The 21232-nt window shown below is 39.7% G+C and overlaps 1 protein-coding gene across 5 annotated transcripts in view; it reads left to right on the top strand.

The window, feature by feature from the left end:
* epha8 (eph receptor A8) overlaps positions 1-21232 on the top strand; it is a 148702-nt gene that overhangs the window by 34384 nt on the left and 93086 nt on the right. For all 5 annotated transcript variants that reach the window (XM_024269905.2, XM_024269903.2, XM_024269906.2 and 2 more), the window contains exon 2: positions 4803-4867. In XM_024269905.2, the coding sequence (XP_024125673.1) occupies positions 4803-4867 (65 nt within the window). The remainder of the gene's footprint in view (positions 1-4802; positions 4868-21232) is intronic.

Raw genomic sequence — 21232 nt, 5'->3', positions numbered from 1 at the left:
TTTTATATCATCCAGTTTTCATCTGCTCATCCTCAGTGTGGTGCAATACCTGGTAGACTTGATTCAACCTAAGTTTTCAGAGTTTGTCTCCAGGTTTGGGATTTTCCGCTCACAACAAAGCTGTTGTACATTTCTTTTTTTGCCTTAGGTTGTTCTCTTTTTCAGAGAACTCATTCAGACTGTGGCTCAGCTATCAAACCATTTCTGATCATCATGATGCACAAAACTGAGTCTGCAGTAGCAAACAGACTTGTACTGCAAATACACATAAGCATATCTGCTATTATCCACTCCTCATTAACATCTGGTATTGTCCCCTCACCCCCTCAAGACTGCTGTTGTCGAGCCAATTCTGAAAAAACCTGATTCAGACCCAAATTCTTTTGATAATATCCATCCTATTTCTAATCTCCCCTTCATCTCCACTAATGACCTCCTAGCAGCTGAGGACTCGTCACCATCCTCATCCTCTTTGACTTGAGTGCGGCATTTGATACCATATCTCACTCCATCCTCCTGCTGAGACTTTCATCTCTTGGTATCAAGTCCACCCCCCCTCCATTGGTTTAATTCTTACTTCTCAAGCCGCACCCAGTTTATCCAACTGAAATCATTTAGATCCCAATCCTCATCCATTTCCTCTGGTGTTCCTCAAGGTTCTGTTATCGGTCCCCTCTTCTTCATTACTTACCTCCTACCCCTTGGCAGTATATTCTGTAAATTTAGCATTGATTTTTATTGTTTGGGTGATGACACCTAGCTCTATCTGTCCAGTAAACCCAACTCCTCTCTTCCACTTTCTTTCCTCTCCTCCTGCCTGTCCGAAATTAAAACCTGGTTTGCCTTAAACTTCCTCAAACTCAGCAGCTCGCATCATCACCAGAACTCCATCCTTCCATCACACCACTCCCGTTCTCCAACAGCTGCACTGGCTCCCGCTTATTTTCAGGATTCAATTCAAACTTCTTCTGTACACTTTCAAAAACCTGCATAATATGGCTCCTACTTATATCTCGAATCTTCTCAATATTAAAAACCCCTCCTGCTCTATCTGGTCTTCCTCTTCCCTTCAGCTTTCCGCCCCTCCAGCACGTCTGGTCACCATGGGGAATCGAACCTTCAGCCGCTCGGCTCCCCAACCCTGTAACTCTCTGCCTCTCGACCTCCAAAATGTTGACTCCCTTTCAGTTTTTAAATCCAGACTCAAAACATATTTGTTTAAATCTGCTTTCCTAAATTCATAACTTCCCTTCATCTGCAATCTGATTTTATTAAGATGTCAACTTATTTATTGTGTCTTTAGTATATATATACATACATATATATATATATATATATATATATATATATATATATATATATATATATATATATATATATATATATATATTTAAAGTGATGTTATTGTGTTTTTATATAATGTTATTTTTCTACTTTGTAAAGTGTCCTTGAGCTTTTTTGAATGGGGCTTTTAAATAAAATACATTATTATTAATATTATAAGCAGCCTCTTGAAAGAAAAAGAGAGAGATTTGGTACATAATAAAGATAATAAAAGAACAAATCTGCTGACAAATGTTTTCTTAGTTTGTAAAATTTTCAATGTAACCGCATGATACTCGAGTAATTAAAGGAAAACTCATCGGTATGAGCAGCTTAGCAGGCTGAGGGCAAAGAGGCCAGGCCTCGCAGATGCCTTCACGCTTCATGGCAAAGTGATTGCACAATGTAGCTTTAACATTCAGACGAGACAGAGAGGAGCAAGTGTCAGGCTGACGGATGAAAGATGAGAGACGGAGAGCTGAGAAGTGTTTTGTTAGACTCATTCTAATGTGGAAAACATCACTCCCCTGCCTGTCAAGCAGCTGCGGGTCAGAGATCATGTTAACTGGAAATACTGGTGACTGTAACACACACACACGCCTATCACACACATGTTGGAAATATGGGCACCGCCAGATTGCCATTTGGTAAAAATACGTTTTCTTTCAATTTCATATGTTTTGTACTTTTGTCAATCAAGTTAAACCAGTTAATGCACTTTTTTTTTAAAATATTTGACTTTTTTTTCACGTTTTCAGTGAAAATTCCGTGAAAAAAGCAGCAGAGCTTAACAATGAAAAACCTTTTTTCTTCTTATAACTCGCTGATTTCCTTCTTGAATTTTATTTTGTTTCTTTCCTGAAACGTGAAAAGTTCAAAACCATGTTTCGCTATCATGCTAGCACGCTACAGCGGAGCTCGCTATCATGCTACAGCGGAGCTCATAGCTTACAGAAAAGCTTGCTAGCTAGATACAGCTGTGGTTTATGGCACGCTACTGTGTCCACCGTGCGGTTAGCTATATCCAACCCATTGAGTGCCTACGTACGCCAAAGTGGGCAAACACAAACCACAGAAAGAGCGGAGAAATCCAATCGGGGCCCACGCTTTCTGCTCAATTTTAAACCATATGGGGCCCCCTTGCTGGCTGGGCTTTCATATCAGCTTTGCCCCGATATTCAACACTAACACAAAGTGTTGCATCACGCGTAAATACATTTTAAACCTCAACAAAATTAGCTGATTTACATTGATTGTGTTGACACTTCGCAACTAAAAAGTGTTGCATGTAGGCTGCTTTTCTCTGCCTTAGAGTCTGCTGAACTTTTGTTAATTGCATAAACGGTTGAAGAAATATATTAGTTAAAAGAATATAAACAATGGAAATAAATCTCTGTTGTTAAATGGTTTAAAAGCGATTCTTAGTGGTGTCTGAAAATTGACCAGTAATTATTAGGGTTGGGAATCTTGAGGCACCTCACGAATCGATTAAAAAACAATTATCAATGCAGCTTTCAGTTATGAGGAAAAGCTTTTAAGAGCCAGTCTTCAATTATAAAATGAACAGTTTGATTCCGTAGCAATAGGAGTCCAAGTGTCACACGTTAATGCTATTTTGTCGGCTATCACAACTGCTGCCATGACTTCAGCTCTTGTCTCAGTATATGGTCGGGGTTAACCATGTCAGTGAAGACATGACGGTAAAAGATGAATCTCCGCGAATCAACGTTTGGAAGCCCTAATTCTCCAGCATAGAATATGGTCTCAAGTCCTTTGCTAAAAGATCTCATTGACTTTGTTATTCGCTTAGCCTTTGACGATGGTGGAAGTTTATCTAGGATATAAAATGTGTGTTTTTGACCATTGGAAATGCTTGCAGCAGAACTTGTTAAAGCAACACCACAACACCAGAACAAATACTACCCACTTCCTCTGGATGGAACCGTAAGATGTGATTTTACAAATTTGTTTTGTTCTCTACGTATTTAATTTTGGTCTGACAGAATTTTCACACCGCATGACTTTTATCCAAAGTAATTTGGCTGTCGACACTGAAGTTGGGCTGATTGTATGACACAATCTGCAAGATCAGCCACGTTTGTTTGCTGTTCAAAAAATATCAGAGTGAAAAATGCCCCACGATTAGTTCTGCTTGTTATGTTTACTTTAAATTATATTACATTTTTGATAATCAGTTATTTAAATTCTTAAAATAATTTAGAGTTGTTTATAGATCAGTATTGATGCATCTAATAATCCTATTAAATATAGAAAAAAAATCACAATAGCACCACCAATTATGTAGGTAGACATGATTGGTAGGTAGTAGTAGTATGCTGTGGTTTTCTGTTTTATTTTTTTATTCTTATACCTTTTCTTCCTCTTTCAAATTCAGAAAATAAATTCCTCAATAGTTTTTCCTGCAGGATTCAAGATTAAGATTTATTACACATGTAAATTTATGTGTAGATTTTGCTGTACATGAAAAATTGTTTTTTAATTAGAAGGACTGCTGAGTAAAGAGTCACCTCCCTGTTTTTACTGAGACATAGAGTTTAGTTCGTAATCTTTTTTTTGTTAGATTATGTTTGCATTGACTGTTCTGTTTAGCTACCAAGATGAGTTAATTAGAACTTTTTTTAAACTGTTAAATGTTAATTAATTAAACATTGAAAGTGTATTGAGTTTTACTTCCTTCAGACTTCAAAACAGTTTTAGCATTAAAATCCTACTCCAATCATCTTTTGATCTATTTTCAAGGACATGGTTACTGCAGAGCGGCAGCAGTTCACTAGAAATTTGCTTATGAGTTGTAAGCAGAACTGCCTACATGGAGTACGTCTGCCCCCATTTCTCATTACCCATCTGTTTACATGCTCTCTTGGTAGGTTACAGCTCCCTACAACCTCAAAATATCATTACCGGAGCAACAAAAATGGTGTGCAACATTGAAGCTATCCAGCTCGGATGCACGCTCGGATGAAGAAAACAAAGACTTAGATCTAGATGTCTGAAACTGGATACATCACAATCATGGGAATAGAGTGGACCAGAGAGCTTATGGCCTGCCGATTGTAACTCCTACATGACAGCTACAAGCTTTTTCAAACTTCATGCTTTTGTCTGCTCCTGATTCACAGAGATTTGGTTAGAGAAATACTCAAAGGCAATTTTAAGCTTAATCTTTTTTAATCTAAGTACTGCATCATGGGAAAGTGCCACAAGAACACCAAAAACACAATTTTCATTAGAGTAGGTCTTTAACTACCAGTTTCCATCTCTTTTGGGCAAAAAAAGCAGCGGTGGTTGGATTAAACACCCGCTCTGGGACATCCAGACTAGAGCTGGTGTTAGGACTGTCCCACCTGTCAGTCATGAGTGGGTGTGACTCCATGGGTGGTTAGGAAGCAGATAAAGGGTTGGAGGAGAGGTACTAGACTGAGCAAAGCAGCTTTTAATGCATTGCTCTTTCTTTGCAGTGAATCTACTCGATACGACGACGACCACAGGAGACTGGGGCTGGCTCACCTACCCGTCACATGGGGTAAGAGACAAATATTTGTCATTTCTCTCACGCATGTTTATAGTTCAAACCCTCTGAAAAAAACGACTTGATAAAAAATTCATTTGGCATCGCCGTCTTGTCAGCTGCAGCATCTTCTTGGCAATTCCCTCCGTGTTGTAATTGTAAAGTGCAGATCATGGGGTGGGAGCCTCCAGTTCATGTTGGAGGCCACACTGTGGGCTAATTGTGTGTCGCCCTCAGAATGCCACACCTACTTCTAACATCAGCTCAGACAACTTTTGCAACCCCCCTCCCCCAAAATGGGGACAGTGAGGTGTTCATCAGAGAGCGGGCTGGAGGGGGGGTTGGGAGAGAGAAAGATGAAAGAGTGAGTGAGGTGACAGTGAGGGCACGCTGTCGCTGGATTAGCATATTGTAATGCCACATCATGACGCCCCGGGTGATGGATTAGGACTCCAGCGGCGACATGCCACCGTGTCCCTGACTCCCCCGGCTGTCAGAGAAGTGCGAGAAACACTTAGCTCACCTCCGGCCCACACAGCACAGAGCTGTGATTGAACGCCGGCCAACAGGAACAGATGGATTGTCTTTCAAGTAATAAGAAAGAGCCGGAAGAATTGGATTAGAGTTTTTAGGGAAAGGACGCCTTCTGTTTGAATCAAGAGCTTGTCAAAGGAGTCTGTTCTACAACATTCAAACACAAAGCCTAAAAAGGAAACATTATTGCTTTAATATTTAGTGCAGTCAGTAAAAGTAGTCGTTGTCCTCAAAGATTTGAAATATATTTTATCCAGATTTAAATACAGACTGACTGGAGCTTTCAATGTTCTGATCCATTCAGTCTTAGTGTTTGGGTCATGGTTTTGCAACAGAATTTCAGAGTTCTAAAGCCAAGTCATGTATTGATGGAGAACCTTGTCTTCCAGGATCAGTACAGATCAGATTTTGTTGTACAAGGATTATCTGTCTTTCAGGGGCTTCAGTGACAAAGCAGTACCACACCACCACACTACCACCACCATGTATGACTGTTGCTCTGATGTTTTCTTATTCTGGAATGCCGTTAAAATGCTGTTAAATTAGGACACAAACCTTCCAGAAAATTGTACTTATGTCTCCTCTGTCAATAGATTGTTTGTCCAAAAGTTTCAGGGAAAATCTAGATTTTTTTTTCTTTTTTTTTAAATGTTACACAAGTTTTTGTACTTTAAAGCCTCTCTCCTCAGATTCTCATTAATGTGTTTGTCCTAAAGTCTATTCTTGACTATTAAATCATCTATTTTTTTACTGAACTGAGTGAGTTCTTAAGTCATTGTGGTTGATCAGTTAAAGCCAGAGTCATGTTTGATAGTACAGGGAACTGACCTGTACGGGCTTTGCGGGTTTTTTGGTTGTCCGGGCCTGTAGAACACAGGTGTCAAACTCTAGGCCTCGAGGGCCGGTGTCCTACATGTTTTCCAACTAACCTGCCATTGTAGCTTCTTATTGGCTCAACACACCTGATCCCGGTAATCAGCTGCAGATGTGTCATGCGAGTGTCATGGGTCCCTTAGTAAAGTTTCACATGTCCCAGGAATGACTGGACCAACAAACAAGTCTCCAGTATCATTTATTTACGCGCTATTGCTGTTTGCATGGGATGTGGAGGTAAAACTTACGTCTGTACAGGGCACCCGTAGATGCCAACACAAACTACCCTGGTTGTCTAATTTTCTAAGATCTAATGGTCGGGCAGCCTGAAGAACTGTGAACATCTCAGTTGAACAACACTTCTCCCTGCACAGTATGGAGTATTTGAAAAAAATACATACAACGTGCCTGCTAATCTTACCCCCTTCACCCTTAATTACCTTTATGTGTTGATCAAGTGTTCATGGCAACAGTGCAAAAATGTGCATGAACATTTTCTCATCAAACGGTCTACGATCCTGAAATTGTGTTGGCCACCTTCGTGCTCTGCACAGGTTTGCCCAATTTTCACCCACAGACTGCCCGTATCCATCCAAAAGGACAGTTGTAACTAAAACTTAAAATAAAAATTGTCAGGTTCTTTTTCGTCAGAGTATATCAATTGAAACAATGTAACTTGCCTGCCAGTAATCAGCCTTCTAGTTGTTATTTTCTTATCAACAACTAAAATAGTCAAACTTTTTTTTACTGCCGACCAAACTGATATTACTGTAAGGTTGAGTTTGTCAAATTTGTCCTATTTTGATGGGTTCTTAAAATTTTACTTTGAATGAAAGCCTGAGCTCCTGCTATAGAAAGTGACATGCTGCTCATATTTTCATCACATTCTTTCAGGAAAAAACATAAGTTCCTGTGGAATCCAGGTGTCCACACATCTTTATGTTCACATCATTCATAGACCTGACCCTCTGGTGTTCCATCCAGCATCAGCACCTCATACATTCATTCATCTTGGCAGAAAGAAACTCCTCGTTATTGCCACTCTGCTACCGATGATGAGCAGCTGAACCTCGTCCTTTAACTGCAAGCCAGGACATGAGGTCACGGAGCTGTCAGAGCTAAAACTATTATGGACTTCAGAAAAATATGGGGTGATTAGACCTTTAAAAAATCACAAGGTTGGGTTCTGATGGACAACCCAAGAGTAAAATGCATCTTGTTTTGTTTTTTTTATTTAAAGCAGAGAGTAGGTCTTACTCCAGGCCAACAGGCACAGCCAAAGGAGTAATCCAAAAGATAGTCGTGGTCTGGTTACGGAGATCAACAGGGTGAGCCTGGAGGGTGAAAGTGACTTGACTGATATTTAGAGCCAGGTTGTAGATAGAAACTGAGTCACTCACGTGAGGAAGGTTTGACTGACTAAGAAGATGACTTGACCTCATGGGAGGTGGGTTGTACACACAGAGGCCTGAACAGGAGGAGACATCTCAATGAGATTGACGACATTAGAGATGGAGAACGGATCAATGAACATGGGGTCCAACTTCCAATAATTCAATGTGAGGGGACGATCTGCCATTATTCTGCCATGCGCACACCCGCCCTGTGTTCAAGAACACACTGAACATAGGTTTTTATCACACACTTATATCATATGGTATTCTCACAGGTCTGTCATTACCCAATGCTAGCTCATGCTTGATGCAAATGTCGATACAAATCTGGCAAATTTTGCTCTAGGCTTTTTCTTTCACAGCTCTATTCTGATATTTGAAGGATATGTTGTCATAATTCTGGACAGGAATAAACCGTGATTAGTAATTTCTCTTTCACGGTCAATTTTCAACCGGTTAGCATTTTGAAAAAGACACCAACTACATAACATTACCAAATCCTAGCTCCCGATTGGTCAAAGTTCAAAATAAAACAGAGTTAAACATTTTTGCAGTTACCCATGAATGCAAGAGTTTAGAACGCAGAAGTCTAAAATGGCCATGGAAGTGCGTTAACATAGACTTTCCATTGAAAGTAGTTGCTCAAACGCGCATCTCCAAACCTGGTGTGAATATACTGTAGTATAACATCACAACCATTTCATGGACATCGACAGAAGCTGGGTGGGCACTTTGGACTTGAATTGTATTGAAAAAAAAAACTGAGTCAGTAATTTTAGATAAACTTAGACACAAAGAAAGACAGTACTGAGCCGATTAACCACTAAAAACTTGTGCTGAAGAAAAACACATCAAAGGCTGTATAGACAGGTGAGAAGGATGAAATCTGTCATTTTAACTTCCTTCCTTTGTGTCAATTATTAAATTCTGTTATTAGATAGTTTATGTTTTAGGATCTTTTCACCAGAATTACATGCTGATAAAACAAAAAGAAAAACTATTTATTTTACAGGAATTTAGGGATTTATTGATATTGCTTGTTTTATTTAAAATATATTGACGGCCTTGGACTCCTTTCTCTGTTAGCGGTTTGTTTCACCATTGCAAACTGCTCACCTTTAGCATCAATTTTGCACAAATTTGTCTTGGGTGTTGAAAAATAAATATATTTCCCTTTACATTTGAATAAAATCTGAATTCACTGAGGGGACCTGAAAAAGATTCAACTCGTATCAGGGGCTTTTAGATGTCATCCATGAGTCTATAGAAAGTGCCATTCATCCTTTATTTTTCCTTTTAAACACTTCATCTTGGTCAAGGTCGCAAAGAAGTGAGGTCTATTTTCAGCTGTCAGTGTACAAGATGGTGCTCTCTGTGAAGGGATGGATCAGTTCATCAAAGCGCTGAACAAATACACACACAACCATGCATGCTCATGCTCTCTCTAATAGACAATTTAGAATCCCCAGTCGATTTGAAATGTGTCTCTTTGGACTGTGGGGAGAGTAGTGGAGTCCTCATGTGTGCACCATAATAACAAAAAATCTAACACAAAATACATTGTCCTAACAAGTGAAAGTCTGTTTTTTTTATTACTTAACACAATTTTTTATTTAGATCCTTAAATAATTTGACAAATGAAATTCCTGAAATGATAGTGCACAACTTTTTTTTCCTGGGAGTAAAATAAACTTAAGGTTGTTTTATTAAAGAAAAACAAAACATGTTTGTAGTCATAACCATTAGTCAAGGTGAAGCCCACGCAGATTACAGCTTGGTCAGAAACCAACTTCCTGCAGCATAAACATAAAAATGACATCTCATTTTTCAGGTCGGGCGTCTCCTTCAGGGTGCAGAGTACCCCTGCTGAGAAAAAAAAAAAGTAAAACTTTACCACAAATTGTGTTTTAAACGACTTAATAAATACTGAAAGTCACATATTTATGCATAATTAGTTTTTTTGTTTGTTTTCTGTTTGTTGTTGGCCATAAAATGATTGTGTCTCTTCTTTGTGTAGTTGCCTTGTGGCTTTGTGTGTTGTGGGTGGTGTGGTAACTGTTTGGCTTTTTGTTGGCTGCTATAGTGGAGTTCAAACTTTACGCTCCATATTTTTGTTCCGTTCCTGGGTTTCCTGAACATTCGTCCTAAAGGTCAACTTGTTGCTGGAATATTTTTTGAGTTATTTTTGTGGTGGAAGCAGCAGAAACAGGCTGTCAAAGCTGTTTTTGTGGTCTTTAGTATCAGTAGCTGTGCTTACATGTGCAAAACGTCCTTAATCGGATCAAAGATCGGAATAGAATGGATCTGTGCACATGGGCCCTGAAAAACTTTATCCGATTAAAACAAACGTTTACACGTGCCACACGGTTGATTGGAATACATCATTTTGACATGTGCAGAACTGTCTAAAATGCCAGAAATAGTCGTAGAAGAAGAAATAGCGAGTTCCTTTGTGAATAAACAAAGATGCTGCATAGAGTGAGAGGACACCCCAAATGTGCTTTCATTATTATTAATAATATTTATACGTGACTGTTCACTCAATTTTGCAAATCCCTGTGGTCTGTATCTTATTCTTGGTCGTACGGATCCGGAGGAAAGGTTAGAGTTAGATATTTAACCTTGGATTAACTTAAAATTCGTGCAGGCGATGCAGCGATGTGCATCTTGGCCGCAGGTAAATATGTGGGAATAAAATCAGCCTTTATTCTGTCTGGACACGACTGGAAACATGAATTCACGTGATTTTCTGCACAGTTTCAGAGGACTGTTAGGGGGAACGGAACAGCATTTCCGCATTTAAAAACCGCTTCCCCTGCCTCACACGTCCCGAAGCTGCTCAGAGAGACAGTTCTCCTGGGAAACATGGACTGCAGTCTGTAGCGTGGGGTCACAGACATGAAAGCTATGAATCCTTCTGCTCAGAGAAACAGTTCGCTCGCGGAGAGCAGCCGATTGGCATGACGTAAAATCCAGCGCAGTAATGACACACAATCGGGATGAATTGTTTATATGCAACACGATCAGATCAACAATCAGTATAATTCACCAGTCTGATTGGGCCAGAGTATTCTGAATGGCGTGTTTACATGACGCATTTTTGTTCTGATCAGGTGTTTATTCCAATTACTTGTGGGCATGTAAACGTAGCTACTGCTTGTGCATATATGTGTGTTCATGCGTGTGTTTCTGTATGTGGTCTTGTGATCAACTTAAGACCTGTCCAGAGTGCCTTTGTCCCATACTTCCCTGGATAGCTACTTTGATTGCTGTGATCTTCTCAGGATAAAACTTCAATGAATTCTCAGTTGAAAAAAATTCTTGTACAACCACCTTAAGGGACATTAACACAACAGTATGTACAATTTTGGTGTCACCCAATACGGTGCACTACAAAAAAAAAAGACTTTTGTTAAGGTGTAGTAAGTTATTCTGAATTTATGCGGTGTTAAAAGATATTTATTTTGATATAAATTCAAAAACCACAAGAACCCAGCTTTGCGTTTTTCCTGAGGGACATTAACCCATTGGTACAATTGCCACTAAAATAAGAAAACTCTGAAATATTCTGCTTCAAAATACATGTAGACATTTTCAATCAAAGTATGTTTTGGTCCAAATTCCATGTTATTTATTTTACTTATAAGGTGGTTCACCAAAACACCCCTTGCATTTGCTACTAGTGCAGCTTTCCTGTTAAATTTTAGACCCACAGTTCTAAAAGTTTGCCCATCCCTGCTCTAGATGTTAGCAGGGTGGTTCATTACCAACCCCATGCAAATGCAAAGGGTGTCTAAGTGATATGTGATTGTGGTTGAAATTTCGAAGCAGTGAAAATTTCGCAAATCTTGCTCCGGGCTTTTTTTCCTTTTACAGCTCTCGTCCGATATACAAATGACTTGGTGTCATATAATTCCGGTTGGGCACAAATCGCAATTATTAATTTCTCTTACATGATCAATTTTCAAACAGTTGGCACTTCGGTGAATGAAAAATGACTCCATCCATACCCTCCCCATCACTACCGATTCAGAGTTTCTAATTAGTCAGAATTGAACGTGGTTTAAGTATGAACGAAAGTTCAGTGGCTCCACGTTTCATACGTATGATATGATGATGATATGATGATAGTAGATCCACCCTAACTGGTCCGTTCCATTTTTCTATGGACCTACGACCAACAGAAGACCACAAATGGTAAAAATAGATCCAGACAATGGGTCCATTTTATAATGGAAACGCACAACATACCTTAGCGGTCCAGTCTGGGCCGCTCAGTCGAAACAAGCCATGATAGAACAAACACTTGTCATTAATTGGAGATTAGCATCCATTAGAGACCGGCCACTATTGAAAGATATATGGTATACGTGCATTTATATACTTTTCCTTGAAAGTGGCCACTTGAATGCGTTGCCAAGGTCAGAATGATTGTAGCTTGAGGCCCTAAAGTCTTTTGGCCTCAGCTCTACTCTATGATTAAATTCATGTTTATCCCTTTTCTAATGTTTTTTTTTGGTCAATTTCCACTGAAATCTGTTTTTGTTCTTTACCTTTAACTGAGAGACAGATAATTTTTTGAGAATCTTTCAAATTAAATGATTAGAACTAGAAAATAATAGTTTTTTTTTCCATTTAACATACAGCACGTTTTCGTAATGCACTCTATTTCATTCAGATATTCTCATTTTACCTTTAAAGTGGTTGTAAATAATCGTAATGATTTCAGACTGAGTCTGCAAAATGAAAGAAATATAGCAGGCGTACTTGATGGTGATTTTGTGTACATTAAATGCAAATACACAGAAGTAGCAACTGGCAAGTGAACATATTCAGAGATGTGTCAGAGGAAGATAAAAACACTAAGAGCTCATGGGTTCTTTGATAAATGGATGTTTTGACAGACCAGCTTGCTTCTCTGCACTTGCACACACTTGTTAACCCACACTTTCAGCGCACATATAAGGTCATATTCACTCACAATCCTGACAGTTCTGAATGTGCAGTGCCAGCAGCAGCAGGTTTTCCCGCTGCCCTCTGCTCGGGGTTGCAGCGGCTATTTATCGGCTCTAGGTTGAGGAAAATTCTGCTGCAGAGGACAGAAAAGATTTGGACCGGCTTTCTCTAAATGCTGTTATTGTGCTTGCAGCTGTCCGTGGCGGCGGCGTTCTCTCACTTCAAGTGTGTAAGGAGAGGGTTTTGGAATAATGTTGAGAAATACTTTAAGTTTGAAAAATGTAGCTTTTGCTCCTTCTGTATTGCAATATTGGCCACAGCTGTGGTACTATATATGAAGTAGAATTTGATAGAGGAAGTTAAAGAGATACTTGAGGATTTTAGATTTTCATTTTTCTCACAAGCTTTATTCTTGTTAAAAATGTTACATCTGCATTTCAACAGTTTGCATGAACAATTCACCAGACATAAGGGGAGGTCTGTATACCCGGAGTGATATCACAACTCAGACTAGACATCTTCTGTGCTTCTGCTTAGATTTTTGATTTTAATAGTCGTCTTAAAAGGCTGTAAAGGTGAGATATTCTCACTAATTGGGAAAAGTCTCAAGCTATAGCCACACCAGGCATGTAGCGTGCATTCAAGTGCCAATTCCAGGTTTTTTAATGCACATTTAGTCCCTAGTATTCACACTGGACAAACAGGGAGGGGCTTTTTCTTCTTTTTCTACTGTTTACCAACGCAAGTTGGTGCAAAATGTCAAATCTCACCAATCTTGCTCCAGGCTCTTTTCCGATACATGAAAGACTAGGTGTCATATAATTCCCGCCTGACACAAACTACAAAATATTAATTTCTCCTTCATGATCACATTTTCAATTTCAATTTTCAACAGCGGGCACTTCCATGAATTAAAAGTCCATAAGTCACTACCATATGAAAGTCCCTGATTGGTCAAAGTTCGACCTGGTTTAACTTGCAGCGCAGGTTCAATGGATGTGTGTTTTGTACGTATAGAGCCAAAAACAGTAATAAGAACTTTTGCAGCTACTCGTGAACTTGAGAGTTTTTAACACAGAAGCCCATATGCGCATTACATAGACTCTTCATTGGAAGTGGGCACTTAAGCACACATTGCCGAGGATGGTGTGTATGTAGTTTCAGGCTTTGCAGCTATTTCGTTGCAGCTACTGTCTGGTGTGAGTTCTCTGTGGGATGCATACGATCTGTTCTCTTTATGGTGTTCAGTTCTGTAGGGAGTGGGCAGAGATATTTTTCTGTTTTGCCACATGTCAAAATTCTTCCAATCTTAAATGTATGATACCCACAACATCAGTAGGAATGGTTAGGAAAAAAATGATTAATGTAAATCTTTGAGCAAAGCCAGGACATCCTGTCCTTATTAAAAAGAAAACAAATGAATTGTTTGGTGTAGATTCTCAGTCATCCAGGTCATGATAAAATGAAGAACTTCTAAAAATTTAAACTGGACAAAGTTTCAAGCTTGAAGACATTTCGCCTCTCATGTGAGATGTTTCTTCAGTTCTCTCCAACGAGTGTTGAGCAAGAGATCTATATCCTCCTCAGTGGAGTTTCAGTCCTTTCATGGCCAACATCTCCCTTAACAACCGAGTCGTTGTACCCCGTGTTGCTGAGTTTCATCACTTGTCCTGGATTTCACCTCTGGATAGCGATGCATATTGTCATGCTGGGTATGTTTGGGCAGTCATTTGAAAACAGGACTATAAATGAAGGAAAGGTTGAATCTGAGTCCCCCACCTCTATTCATATATACACTTTTATTTTGACTCCTCTATCAAACCAGCAATGTTTTCTGGAGAGAATCTGGACATCAGTGTCCTCAAAGGAATGCCCTTTGTCTTTTAAGTGGAGGTGGACAGCTGACTCTGGTCCCCTGTAATTGAACCTCATACGTTTGTGCAGTGGCTGCTAAGTTTCACTAATGTTCAAGTCGTAACAATCCTGACTTCATTTAATCGCTTAATTGCTCCGTTTGTGTCTGTGTATGTTTTTCCTCGAGTGGACCAGTCTTTGCCTCAGGGTGTTCGATAGTTGACCGGGATGTTGTGAAAGATCCTTTTCAGTTCCTCTGATGACCCAGTCACATATAGGATGACAGTGCTTTTCCCTCTTGTTTTTGGTTTCTCGTTGTTGCCAGTAGTGGGTCGCTTGCATGCTTTGGCAAAGGCCCATTTGGGGTATTCACAAACCTTCAGAGTGTTCTGGGTGTGTAATTTCTCCTTATTGGCCCTTTCTCTAGTACTGGGCACTTCCTCTGCCTGTGAGTCAAAAGTTCTGATGACAACCAATGTGTGTTGAAGTGGGCGATACAAGTCAAAAAGTAGATATTGGTCCGTAGATCTGAAAGGACTGAAACTCCAGTACGGGGGTTATAGAAATCTGGCTCAACACCAGGCAGAACTGAAGGAGCCACTTGAGTGAGAGGCAAAACATCTTCAAGTCTGAAACTTTGTTAACTGGAATTTTTATAACTTTGTGATTCACCGTTGTTTTTATTTTATCTGTTGAGGAAACGGCAATGCTGCAACTAATTATTTGGGTTGCTAAGTTCATCCAATCAGCGGTGTCCCATAATACCTTGTTTTTGTGGTTTCTCCTTTTATTATTTATTTATGGAAATGACTTATGGTTTTCAAATGTATTTATGTATTTATTTTTTACAGAAACAGTAAAAAGGGGATACAGATTAGATGATGACATTTGTCCAGCATTTCAACCTAATTTTTTTGGCTGTAGCGATACTTTACTAACCATAAAACTTTAATTAGTATACAGACATTAAAGACGTATTTGAAAAACACAAACAGCAATATTCAAACAGCAATGTCCCGTAGTACCTACCTTTCCCGCTTTCGTATTGTGTTTCGTTTTTTTTTTTTAACATTTCACTTTGATTTCTAGAAATTACTTTCTTTTTCAAAACATTTCAGTTTTTTGAATTGTGTTTATGTTTCTGGAATTTTGCTTTGATTTCTAAACTTTAATGGTTTTTTTTAATGATTTGTTTTACTTTTTAATTGTCCTTATTGTCCTTTTGCATCGAGTGATTTTTTTATGTGTAATTTGCACTTTGCCACTGTAGAAAGTGATCACAGACAGCTAATCCCCAAACTGAATTGGTTTGTTTGGGAGGAAAAGAAAAGGAGAAGAAGTATGGAGAATTTATCGGTCATGAAATGATGTATGAAAATGATACAAACATGTAGGAAAAGGTCACATATTGTAGCCCAGTTACAGCTGAATCCAGTTTTCCTGTATGAGCGATGTGTGTTTGTGTTGAAGGAGGTTAGGTCTTTATTAGCTCACTGGCTTCTCCTATGATGCCAGGTTCATTTAAATAACATCATGACAGATCACGTCTTTGACTCAAGCGCCCTCTTTCCGTCCAATTTACTCACTCAGTGGTAAGAATGGCCGTGTGCTCTCCCAGGAGCATCTCACTGCTTTTTTTCTCTTTTTCTCCACACAAACCTTCCGACTCGTGCACTTTCCCTCTAACACGCTTTCTCAGAACTTGTCAAATAGAGCAGGAAGACTTCATTATCCTCCACTCCGATCTATGTTGGCCATGACAGGTTCATCCACCGGACACTCCACGATCGATACAGTTGACGGTACAGCATATGTGTGTGTGTGTGAGTGTGATTAATGCGGGCTGAGCAAACCATGATGTGGATGAGAAAGTGATGAGCTGAGGTGTCAAAAGCCCACAGTCTGTTGCTATTACAATTTATCCAACTCCTGTTGCTTCACCTACCTCTGCTTTACACAAAGACCTCCCCGTTCGCAATATTTTATTTCAGTATGCTGCTGCCGTCAGCTCAACCTTACACAATGAGAATATTTTAGGGCGAGCTTTACTCGTGAAAAGGTCTTCAACTGCTTTGATGGTGAGCTAATGACTATAAAAAAGAGGTGCAGTTTTTTTGTTTTTTTTTAAGTGTGAATAACTGCTAAAGGAATCAAAAATAATGGACAGTTTAACCTTCACTGGCTAGCTGTATTAGTTATGATTTTATTTTTACAATTGAATCTTGGATACTGTTTTGGGAAAGCAGACATATGTTTATATGAACACCTTTTTGTGTGAAACTAGCCTTTTTATAAACAATTCTATTCTAATTATTTATTTATTAAATGAAAGGCAAACTTCTGGACCATAAAAAGAAAGAGTTGTGAGAGTAGATGTGGAGAAGGGAGTTAAGAAAACATGAGGAGCAGAAAAAGAAAGGACCGAAGAGGCGATGGAGTAGACACGGGGAGAAAAATGAAAAAAAAATCTCCATCGAAATAGACAAAAGTTGCTCGAGGCTTGACGTTACCAATGTCTTAAAAACTGTTTACAGGAGGGCTGCATTTTGGTTCCGCTACGCACTTACATATCCACCATAACACAAACATAGGCATGAAGTGTGTCCCAAGACATAAAGGCATACATATTTTATACATTCATATGTTTATGCAAACAAACATCAGTGTTTGTGTAGACATGAACCGGCAGGAGTTTTGGGAGCGTGTGTGTTTATTAGAAAGTATCATATGTTACTGACTGTAGTAGGGAAGGTATGTACTGAGACACAGATGCCGCTACAGACAGAGGCAGTACAGGGTTCCCCAGACCGCCCAGCAGGGTTTAAGTACAGGGTCTCACAGGCCCCCCTTGAAGAAGGAGCACCATCTCTGAGGACCCAGTTCCACCCACCAAGAAACAGTACAAAAGACAACCACCCCGCTGCCAAAGATCAAGAGGGACTAAGCATGAACTCCATAAGGCCCCAGTCCAGACAATAGCTGAGCTCCTCGAAGCATGTGGTCCAGTTAAACGCCCCTCATGTACATAGTCCAAACCAGCACCAGCTGAAATGCAAGACATTGTTCAAGAGTTCTTAGTTTCCACCCATATTGCCCCCACAAGTGGTATAGGACAATCAAGACTGACCACCAACAAGCCCTGTGACCCTGGACTCCAACGACAAGCGTTACAGCTCAGGTGAGACGCGGGAGTGGTCTTGCTACCACAGATGACTTCTATTTACTACAGTATGGCTGCAGCCGCAGGCTCTGCTGTCGACCTCACAAAACTCTGAACTCACGTAGGTTCATGCAATAACTAGCCATTTATCATGATTTAGATTGTTGATAGCCTCAACTTCACAAAAAGTGCTTCAACTCAGCTGTGACCTCCGCCAAAAATTTGAACCCAACAAAACGGAATCAGAGTGCGAGAGAGGCCAAATTTTTATGCAGTGGAGGTTCCTCTCACACTTTCGAAGTTACGTTGAGATTCCTGCGGTAGTATCAGAGTCATAACGGTTGTCGTGGGAGCCCAGGGTGAGGATTCCAGTGGAGGCAGAGGCAAAGGGCAACCTCTTCCACTTTGCTAGTATGTCATCCCAACAGGAAAAAAAAATACCAAGTACCATTTCCCAGTTGCCAAGTTAAAGGTAGAAATGGTGACCTCAGTTTTAGGAGACCTAAAACTGCCCAAACAAGGGTACAACTCCAGATTCAATTCAATTTTATTCATAAAACCCAATATCACAAAATAATTGCCTCATAGGGCTAAATGCCATTTTTTTTGCAGAATCAGAAGGTTGGTCGTGAAATATAAACAATAGCTAATTGTTAAAGACTAAAAAGACTAAATAAAACTGGTTATCCCTGTCCTTAGACCCTCCATCCCAATAAGAAAAAACTCCTAAAAAAAAAGATTCAGGAAAAAAAGAAGAAACCTTAGGGATGTCCATATGAGGGAGAGATGCTATCCCAGGACGGACAGGACTACTAAAGAAGAATTAGCTTATCCAACTGTACAATTATGTATTTGAAAAGAGTTCAGCCAGCTAGGACTGGAGGACAGGTGGGAGGGGTGAGGTCCATAGCCAAGACGAGGCAGAGGCGCAGTCCACGGCCAAGAACAGGAACACAGACAATCCACCTGGAATCACACCCACTCTGAGATGCAAGATGACATAGGAGCCGTGGTCCATGGCCAAGAGCAGGAGCCCGGCCATCCACCAGGAATCTGAAATCCCTAAGTGAGAAAGAGGAACAACACATGAATTACACTGCACCAAATAGAAGCACAGAAAACGAAATATAATAATAATTTTAAAAAAAATCTAAAACTTTAAGCGTACCAATAATAATCTAGACCCACGAGAGCTACAGCAGAGGGAATCAACCACCAGGGCGCGGTTTATCAAACCAATTTCCCTCTGCTGAGTTCTGTGGAAAAATATGTGCAATGGATGCAATGAAAATTATAATTATTCTCCAAACTTCGCTACAGTTGGTAAGGGAGCAATAAATTAAATATTTTATAATTACTAGCCAGCCTGGCAATAGGCCTGTCCAAAGAGGAATGTTTTAAGCCTAACTTTGAATGTGGAAACTATCGGCCTCTCCTGCATGAGCTGGGAGGTTATTCCATAGAACAGGGGCTTGGTGGCTGAAGGTTCTACTTCCATAAGATGTAATCCCTAATTCATGAATCACGAGGATCACATTCCTCATGTGGAGAGGCTACTGGACCCAAAGAGCCAATGGACTTTTAATACAACTACCAACCTGTCACTAGTCCCTCAAACAGAGGTGGGGAAGGGAACTGAAGATCGCTATAAACCCCCTTCCTTGTGGGGTGAGTGTTTTGAATATAGAGTGTTTGTATTTAAAGTGTAATTAGCATTTGCCGGGTGAGAGAGGTATCATGGATACCTCATTTGACCGTGGTCCCCAATTGCTCTCCTGTCAAACGTTTCTATGTGTCTAATTTGTTGTAACAAACTTTAAGATTTTTAGTTGGCTGTAGATCACAGAGTTGAGCATTCTGGTTTTTGGATGGTGCTTAAACACCACACATATTGTCTTTGAAAAAGACAGCTGACCCACTTTGGTGCAAATTTTTAAAAAGAACCCTTAAGAAGCGTTTAATTCCTCCAATAGTGTGCTTTATTTAACCAATGTTAAGGCAAACCAAGGTGAGGCTCAAATGTTGCAAACATCAATCTTATTGAGAGTGAGGGTCTTGCTTTACATGAGGTTAGACCAAAGTAATCTAAGAGAAGTAAATGACCAACACTCCGACCAAGCTGGAAGGGTTGATTCTAGTGATTCTCAGACAGTCTCTCTCCCAAGTGAATAGCAGCTACACATTTTTCCTGGAGTGTTGGTTTAGTACTGAGAACGTCGTGTGTGAAATAAATCAAACCAGACAAAAGGGTGAAAATATTAGCATTCTCTTCTCACTCAAAGAGACTGTCCTTGGAGTGAAAGGAAAGAATGTTCCTAATCTTCAAGAATTTGAAAAATCAGGCACAGAAAAGTGGTACAATTCTAAGAACGACACAATTTCTTGAATCATTTCACAACGTGCTTTGATCCTACAGTAGCTGGAATAAGCTGCAACAACCCAAAACATGCAAGAGACATAGGAGGACTAGAAGACTGACCAATTACTGGAAGCCAAGAATAGAAACAAGGCTGGGACATACAGGCTTTGTTGGCCAAAATGTGGCTGCTGGTCAAGTTACTAAAATGGTAAATAAATGGCTAAATACTTATTTAGCCGTTTACTGCCTATTATAAAGGCCCAAAGTACTCAACAGTCATAGTCCCATTCACACACACTGAAGGCGGCTCCACTACCGAACACTGCTGCCTACCTGTGACCACCAGGAGCAATGTGGGGTTGAGTGTCCTGCCCAAGGATACTTTGTCACATGGGCGGGGGGGCTGGAACCTTGATCGCTCTACCTCAGCACCATAGCAGATGGTCTTTAAAGTACAACTTTCAGAGGAAAATCCTGGGGAAACGAAGAGTAGAGGCACAAAAAGATCTAACTGAGTTAAACAAAGAATAAAATTAGTATAGATTTTGTTTTGTGAGGAAGTTAATCATCCAGACGGAGACATTTCTATAAGCAGAGCAGGCAAGGAAGGTCTGAATAAAGAATGAGAAAATGGGCCATAGCTTCAGTTTTAAGGTCAAGGTACTTAACAGGCTTTAACTTCATCATTTTTGAGCATGTTAGAAATCTAAAATGGTGATGAGGATAAAAATGAGATGCTTTTATGGTGAGGAGAATCAATGTTTTGCTGAACAAACATCTTTGCAGTCTGGACCAGACATGACGTCATCTAACCATCACCTCTTTGACAATATCTGTTGAAAGGCAAAAACAAATCAGATGAAAGTATGCAAACAACAATTATTAAACTCTGTTTGAATCTATAAGATAATAACATGCATAGATTATTTTAGGCGATGTAAGCATGAATCTTTCTGGTTTTTCAAGTATATATTTTTAACATATTAAATGGTATTCCATTTACAGACCTTTTGTGATGAGTTTAATGAGGTGTTATCCTTTACTTTAGTTTTGTTCTATTATCTATTTAAGTCATAAATGCGGCTTCATGGTGTGTTAATGTAAAAACTGACCAAAGCATCACATAAAGTATGCATTTCATCAGAATGGGCCCCGACACGATGCTAAACGAAGTTGCAGTTCTAAATGAGAAAGTCAACGTTTCTGCTGCTATCAGCAGCTCCATACTCCAGATCTGATTACACCTTCAG

This window comes from Oryzias melastigma, linkage group LG5, assembly GCF_002922805.2.
Source record: "Oryzias melastigma strain HK-1 linkage group LG5, ASM292280v2, whole genome shotgun sequence".
In the NCBI taxonomy this organism is placed as follows: domain Eukaryota; kingdom Metazoa; phylum Chordata; class Actinopteri; order Beloniformes; family Adrianichthyidae; genus Oryzias; species Oryzias melastigma.
This window is presented reverse-complemented; position numbering and strand designations above follow the sequence as displayed.